The 8,035-nt window shown below is 36.7% G+C and overlaps 1 protein-coding gene across 5 annotated transcripts in view; it reads right to left on the bottom strand.

The window, feature by feature from the left end:
- Positions 1–8,035, bottom strand: part of gria2b (glutamate receptor, ionotropic, AMPA 2b) — a 43,676-nt gene that overhangs the window by 9,868 nt on the left and 25,773 nt on the right. For all 5 annotated transcript variants that reach the window (XR_015842879.1, XM_088293947.1, XM_088293951.1 and 2 more), the window contains 6 exons: positions 6,630–6,734; positions 6,429–6,536; positions 4,475–4,681; positions 4,031–4,398; positions 2,500–2,698; positions 1,310–1,557 (listed from right to left, as the gene is read on the bottom strand). Coding sequence is in view for 4 of the 5 variants with exons in the window: in XM_088293947.1 (XP_088150073.1) it covers positions 1,310–1,557; positions 2,500–2,698; positions 4,031–4,398; positions 4,475–4,681; positions 6,429–6,536; positions 6,630–6,734 (1,235 nt within the window). In the remaining variant the exon portion in view is untranslated. The remainder of the gene's footprint in view (positions 1–1,309; positions 1,558–2,499; positions 2,699–4,030; positions 4,399–4,474; positions 4,682–6,428; positions 6,537–6,629; positions 6,735–8,035) is intronic.

Genomic DNA, 8,035 nt, shown 5'->3' with positions numbered 1-8,035 from the left:
CATTCCTATAAACATGGAAACCCAGGCAGTGCCGCCGTGAAAGTGCAGTAAAAAAGGCTTTTTGGGGGGTTAGATAGCCAATTGTTTCCACAAAGGAAAAGTCCATTAAATGTTTAAATAAAAAGGAGAGCACTGCAAGGGTTTAAGCATTCTAAAAAAACACATTTCATCAACACACATTTCAAACATCATCATCATCATTAGAAGAAATAACTATTGGTTCAAAAGTTAGTGAGAAAACAAGAGCACAAGCAGAAGGCATAGTAGGAACATAGAAAAGGACAAAAGCTTTGACAGACACACATAAAATATTCGAGCCTATTTGAATTAGGATTAGCGAGATTATTGCATGGGAACGACTTTCATCCAGGTGAATTACAACCTGGAGAAAAAGGGTTCAAATCGCTACACGAGCGGAAAATTGCTCACATATTTTGGAAAAGGTGTCAGATTAATGACGATAATATTCAATCTGCAGAAAATTAGAAATTTTAAAACTTTTTAGTTATGCCTATAGAATATCTATCTAAAAATACTGTTAATAATAATATAATTTGAATTATAATACACATAGGCAACATTAGAAATATTTATTATGATAAAATATTTTCATAATATTACATTATTATATATAAATGAAGAAGCTTTTTTAAAATTGCAGTTTTTGATTTATATTTATATATCGCTAAGAAGAAATACACAAATATTACTTTCAATGTATCCCATTACTATAAATATTTAATAAACGGCAAATGCCTAAATGAGTTAAATATTGCCATTTTTCAATCAAATATAGAGGTTTACCAATATTAAATAAAACTATATTAATTATCAGAAGTGTCACATTTTATTGTCAATATGTCTGCTTTGCAAATTTTAGGATTTTTATTTGGAAAATTTAAGATTGCGAAAACTAAAATTAATCATAATTCATTAATTTTCAATCTGTGCATGACAATGAAAATCATGCAGAAATAAACTAAACTGAAATGTGACTAAATTATGAAATAATACATTCCAAAATGAATACTATTTTTTTAATAGGGGCAATTTATCAACTTTTTAGCGGATTTTATTGATATTGCTTTTTGAAGAACTATATCCAAAGTACCCCATTATTCATGAAAACATTATGTATATATTTTTTTGCAATTTATCGACTTACAATAAATTGCAACGGGGATTTGAGGGTGGGTAAGCGGCATTACCTTATGTCCTAATACAAACCAGAGACACATAAGCAAAGCTACATCAGGGTAGGTGGGATACTATAACAACATTGGACACATTGTTATACTATTCCACCCACCTTAATGAGGATCCTTTGGGCGTGGCGATCCCGTAGCCTTTGGAGTCCAGGTTGCCTCCCACCTTCATGGTGTCGCACGGCTTGCGCTGTTCAATGTACTCATTCATGGTGGACTCCAGCAAGTAGGCGTACTTGCCCTTGGACTTGCGGACCCTCAGAACTCCTTCGGCTGTTTTTTTCACAAACACTGAGGGCTCCGCACTCCGCATGTACGTCCACATTTTGTCAAAGAGGGCAATTTTAGAACGCTGTGGGGGGGAGGAGAAAACATACATGAGGAAATTCGTGGCAGAAACGATAAGGCAAATGAGTGGAACAATTTTCTAATTATATCTTGGGTTATTATGTAGTAGAATAATTTTGTAAAATGTACAAATACAATAAATGCATGATACATCTAGAAAACTAATTATTTTTATAGATTATATCATGTTTTTTTTATTGTTTATCATTTATTTATTTTTATTTACTTATAAAATGTTTGGTACAAAATACATGAGATACAATGTTATAAAACTATCAACAACATTTAAAATTGTATCTAATAATACAAATACACAGATAAAATAGTTAACTTTTTCCCCATTAAAAAATAAAAATAACGCTAATTTTGAAAACAACAATTTTTGTAAATGATAATAAATACGAATGACTAAATAAATTACAAATGAATAAAAAAAATTAAGAAAATATAATAAGGTATTATGAAGCACTTGCATAGTACAAAGACACATATTATAGATAAATATTTTACAAAACATAGTTTGTGCAAATTATACAAGCATAAAAAAATAATATTTAAAAAACAGTTATGTGCAATTTATTGCTAATAGCTTGCTAACGCCTTACAAGGGCTTTTTGACCCTCAAAGTCTTCCATATTGGGGCATGCTAGGTACCTCAGGAATCTAATTACAGTGGTGCAATATATAAATGAGGAATATATTCTTTATCCTCTGCAATGAACAGTTATTACAACGGTTTACTGAGGAGTTTTAACTGGCATGTCCGTGTTACACTGACCCAAGGTGGCCAAGGCAGCACAATGTCCATTGAATTGAAGCAAAAATTGCTTGACGTTCTAAATAATTACCTCCAATGTGACATCATTGCTCTTTATAATTAAGAACAACACCAGAGGATTTCTAAAATAGCCCCAAACACCCCTGAGGGTTAAACTTGGTGCCTTACCCTAAAGAACTCTTTAGTGGAGCCTGAGTCAAGCGTGCCGTACGCAATCTCGGTCTGCTTGGCCAGGTCCTCAGCGCTCTCAATGGGCGACACCATCCTCTCCACAGTGAGGAAAGCAGCCAGGTTGGCCGTGTAGGAGGAGATGATGATGAGCGTGAAGAACCACCACACGCCGCCGACGATGCGCCCGGACAGAGACCTGTCGCACAAACGCAATCACTCGTTCTTTATTAGGACAAAAGATGGCATAAAAGGCTACATTTTATGAGGTGAGAGTCATTAATTCAGTGAGACTTAAGTTCATTTTACAACCAACGAATTAATTACACAGTACATGCAATTGCAAGACCCACAAAATGGCTCCATCTGGTTTAGTGGCAAAGGGAAAAAGTACCTAATAATTCCCTAGAAAAATTGTTTAGACTGTAAATATACCACAAATTATGCTCATTTTACATTCCCCTTAAAAATAAATACTGCAGATTATAAGTATTTTGATTTCTTACAAAAAAAAACCCAAGTGCGCTTATACTGAAGACACGGCAAAAGTTCTTCTGTCAACCTCGGTTAAAATTAGCTCCGCCTCTACAAACCAAAGCCAATATTGCAGCAAAAATACTTCATTGACACCAATTACTTTTTTTCTTTAATTATCTTGTTATTGGCTTTGGCCTTGCAGAAAGAGCACATAAATATGAAATTGTTTAGCTCACTTTTGATCTGTCAAAGTATGTTGGAGGTCAATATGAAAATATCTCTAAATTTGGCAATTTATTGTGAAAATGTGAGGAGCATGATTTAGGATTCCCAAGATGTCCTGAAAAGTTTAAAGTTGAAATGGTTTGAGAAATAGGGAAAGATTAGGGACATTTGAAAAATTTCTCCATTGACTTGGAAATTGTTTGGGCATAGAAAATGCCGTTTTGTGTGTGTTTTCTTTGCTGAATTGCTGAGAATCTTTTAAAGTTGTAGTGGATTAAATCGGTAGAGAAGTGTGAAAGTGAGTAGAAAATATCTGAATATCATATATATGATAATATATATGATAATTAATATCATATATCTAATAATATCTGAATATCTTGGGTATTTTCTTGAAAATGCGGGATTTTGGGGGGGGAATGTGATAAATAGTTTGAAATGGCTGTTTTCACACTTTTTGGGGGATGGAAAAAGTGGAATTGTCAAACAAGCGCAGATTTGGATATTTTTGTTGTGAAAAATGTGAGACGTATTTCCCAAGATATTTTGAATCACTTGAGTAATAATTTGAAAATGTTCTCCATTCATTTAAATGTTTCATTTTTTTCCTGGAAAGTTCAGAATTGCGGGAAAACTGCGACTAAAAAATAGTTGCCAAAACATGAATGGAGTGGTTTGAATCAGTAAAGCAATGTGCAAGGACTCGATTCAGACAATGAAATCTGTTGAAATAATAATATGGATTTGTTTTTTGTTTTTTTTACTTTTTTCGTGGTGCAGAATTAAATGTAAATGGTCTTCAGCAATCCCACAAAAAGATAGTAGCTACCTTGGCGAGATATCGCAGCCTTGTCGCATGAAGGCCCCCAAGGAGAACCACAGGCTGTTGAATATGCCAAACTCATTGGTGGACTCGTTAGTCTGAATCTGGCCATCCTCGTACTCCTCGGTGTGCCACTCGTACGGGCTGAAGCGGCTGACCAGGAAGAGCACCACGCTGACGCCAATGTAGGCAAACACGATGCACATCCAGATCTCGTAGGCCAGCGGGTCCAGGAAGGAGAAAACGCCGGGCTTGGACTTTTGGGGCTTTTTGATCATGATGGAGATCCCCAGAGACATGAACGGCTTGGAGAAGTCGATCACCTCCTCTCGGACCAAGGTGATGGTCAGCGGAGCCACGGCGATGTCGGCTTTCTGGATCACAAACACGGGATGACCATCGGTCCTTTCTGCTTTTTTTTAACGTTTCGGCAAAAAAGAGGGAACTCACCCCGTACACTAACTCGCCGACCATCCCGTTCCAAATCTTGGTCTCGGCATCCCTGGCTCCATACCTGCCGTCGCCCACGATTTTCAGCTGGTATTTGAAGCCGCAATGTTTGGCGATCTCGGCGGCTAGATCCACGCAGTAGCCTTCGTAGCGGTCGTTGTCCTCAAAGAGGTCGGCGTTCTTTTTTAGCATGACGTAAGGAGCTTCCTGAAGGACGCCCATAACAACATGACATCATTTCGGGAGCTCAGACAATTGGAGCCTCAAATTTCAAAACGGCCCAAAAGTTGTATAGTTCGTTAGGTTTTTGTCTTCGTCACTTACGCTAGTAGCTAGTTATCGTTAGCCTACTAGAATAAGTGCTGAAGTCCAAAATTGTCTTTCTTTCCGTTGATTCTTAGTCATCCAGGTCAAGATGACCTGCATATTTTTTTTGACGTGGTTTTAGTCTCCCACCCTTTCAATGCATTCAAACTTAACAAAATTAGGGCTGTTAAAATTAAAGCATTAAACTCAAGTGATTAATCCCCAAAAATTTAACTCGGTTAAATGTTTGAACTCAGTTAACTCAGTTTGATTTACTTAGAAAATAATTTGCATAATTTGCCAATATTGTGCCATATTAGCTGTCTTTAGCACGTCTCAGAACAAAACACTGTGCTCAAGTTACCAACAAGTAAAACCAACACTGGTGGAGTGTGGTGCTTGTGGGAATTTTCGAGAAATGTTTGCAAAATTGCCTGTAACGATGTCTCCATTGAGATCGGATTCAAGAATCCAAGAAAGCTATTAGAACAGTCTTTGAATTAAATATATTTCATATTTGGTGATTTTGCATCAATTCCAAGACATTATTCAAGTAAATATCTGTTATAAGCTATGCAAAAAATAGTAGTTGAAAAAAGTGATTAATCATGATTAATCATGGAATCTTTTGTGATTAATTAAACACAGTAGGCATGTTTTAGATTTGTACCTGTACCATCCTGACCAACATTAAAATATAGTAACATAGTGGGCCAAATGATTAAAAAAAAAAAAAAAAAGATTGGCATTTTATCCTAAAAAGTATATTACATATTGTGGTTAGCTACCTACTCCCAAAATTGACACTGCATTTAAATAAAATAGCAAAATAAATGACAGACCTTGAACAAGGACTGTTTATAAAAAGTGAATACAGCTCATTGCAATGACAAATGGCTTGAATTAAAATGTAAAAAAACAAAACAACCCCCCCGCAAGAACTGCACTTAGGCACTGATTGTTTTACGTTCCGTACCACCAAAGGGCACCCACGTACATTTAATTTATGTTTTCCCTGAAAAATTGTGTAAATCTGAATTTTGAGAAAAAAAAACCTGCAAATATGCAAACTTGCGGGTATACCAAACAACAAGCACGCGGGGGTATTAACTGTCATTTAAACTATAAATATACCACATACAACGATCCCTGAATAAAAAATGCGCCGCAAGTGTGCACGTCCAAGCGGTGAAGACCTTCCAAAAATCTACGAACTCGCCACGCTACACTTCTCACACTTCTCAACTATGTACAAAGTATCAGTAGAGCTCTATCACTTTCTTGATAACAATTACGAGTCTCCGATTTGCCAAATAGGTAAATTCTTAAATGGCCAACCGCGACATTTTTTATAATATTAGACCAAGTTAACTTGTGCATGTGACAGTGAGTAATGTAAAACTGTGAATGATAACTTTGTGGACTCAGGGGGGTTATTAATCCAAATCGATGTGAAAGTCCAGCAAATTTAAGACACCACCATAGTATTGCCCAAACCAAGACGAATGATAACGGAGCAGCATTTACACTGCGTGTCTTTCCGTCTTAATGTTACCTGGTGCCTGGGGAACCGAAGGACAAACATCTCGCAAAGCAATTAAAGCAGCCCGAGCGACCATAAATCAAAGCGTTCGCCTCGATAACTTACCAAGATGGTGGTGACAATGACCGTTTTGTTTTCCATCCCCGTCGAGTCGTTGGCAGAGACGTCCGATTTGGTGACGGCCATTTTGTCAACCTCGTTCCAGTAGCCAATCTGTTGTACATGAATAAGTAATGAGCGCCCGTCGGAGGAAGACACACGTCGTTAATCTTGAGAGCGTTTTCCCCGGTGCGAGGGAGACTTTACCTTTACGGGACCGTTGTTCTTCAATTCCATAATGTTGACTGAGTAGTTGACCCGCTTGCCGTGTTGGTCGAACTGGATGTTGCCCGTCAAGCCCTCCACACGCACCTGTGGCAGCAATGCGTCTTTTAAATTCAAAGATAATGACTGAATCGCGCATTTTAATGGAGCGGCCACATTTTTTAAAGATGAACGGGGTGACACTTAAATCAAACTTAATTGATTCTGAGACAGAGTGATATTGGACCTCTGCCACACACATTAAAAAAAAAAAGCTAAAAAAAATAAAATAAAATAAAATAAAAAATACTCCCGACTTGTTGTCAAGGTTGCTGGAATATATATTTGTTCTTAAGAACTCTTCAGATGTTCCCAAAAGAGGAGACAGTCGGAAAAAAACAAACTGCTTTTTTTTTCTTGCTTTGGGTTTTAATGGTGCCCAAGCGATAATGCAAAATGACTCCATAAAGAAGCTTTTGTGAAACTTCTTAACAAGTACCCTCTCAGAAATCGTTGCGGCACAAAGCAGCAAAGCAAAGTCATTTATAGCCCAAAATAAAGGGCCTCATATTTTGTCATTAGGGGTATGATGAAGTACAGCCTCTTAAATCTTTTGGGAACAATTTGAATAGTATGAATTACAAAAATAAACAAATATTTGAAACTATGTTTCATCTCTAAGTGCAACATCAGTTGTTTGTCTTCTTTTTAGGGAACGGACAATGCTGAGTAGTACAATATTAACAGTTTGAATGGTCTGAAATACTATGATGCTACAAAATCAGAAAAAATATTGAGATATATATAACATCTTCAATATTTTTCCTTTTAAATGACGTGCAACAAGAATTGTTTTCTTCTGAGGAGATGAAACAAGCTGAAAAGTGCAACCGTGGAAATGTAACCAATTTTCTGCTGCAGAATTTGTTTAACTGCTTAATTGCAAGATCAATATCTTTCTTGGAAAATAAATAAAATAAAACAAGAGCAGTCTGAAAAATCTAAATAATCTTTATAGTATTATCGTCCCTTTTTTCCTTGGCTAGTTCAACACCAAGAGTATGTTGCGAGTAATATGCGCAATACTATTTGGAAATGCCTGGCATAAAGTGTTTCATGCAAAGATAGAGACTGGACAGCATGTAGGCGTCTAGACAAAAAAAAAAAAAAATCCTCCATCTCGCCTTTGACTGGCAGCCAACTTACATGGCAAAGAGCTAAGAATAAATTGGAGTCTGTATGAAAGAAGCTAATACTGTCCCATCCCCCCCAAAAACGGATTCTTTGGAATTGCCAACTTCGTCGTACAATTGTCCTCTACAATGGCGGCCAATTTAGGCATCAACACACTTATTGGGAATGGCTGCCAAGGCAGAAAATGAATGGTTTCATTTGGAAGAGTGCAGGAG

This window comes from Idiotropiscis lumnitzeri, chromosome 4 (assembly GCF_059441095.1).
Source record: "Idiotropiscis lumnitzeri isolate Australia: NSW breed Sydney's pygmy pipehorse chromosome 4, RoL_Ilum_1.0, whole genome shotgun sequence".
Taxonomy (NCBI): Eukaryota; Metazoa; Chordata; class Actinopteri; order Syngnathiformes; family Syngnathidae; genus Idiotropiscis; species Idiotropiscis lumnitzeri.
Note: the sequence above shows the minus strand (reverse complement) of the source record. Positions and strands in the feature narration are given on the sequence as shown.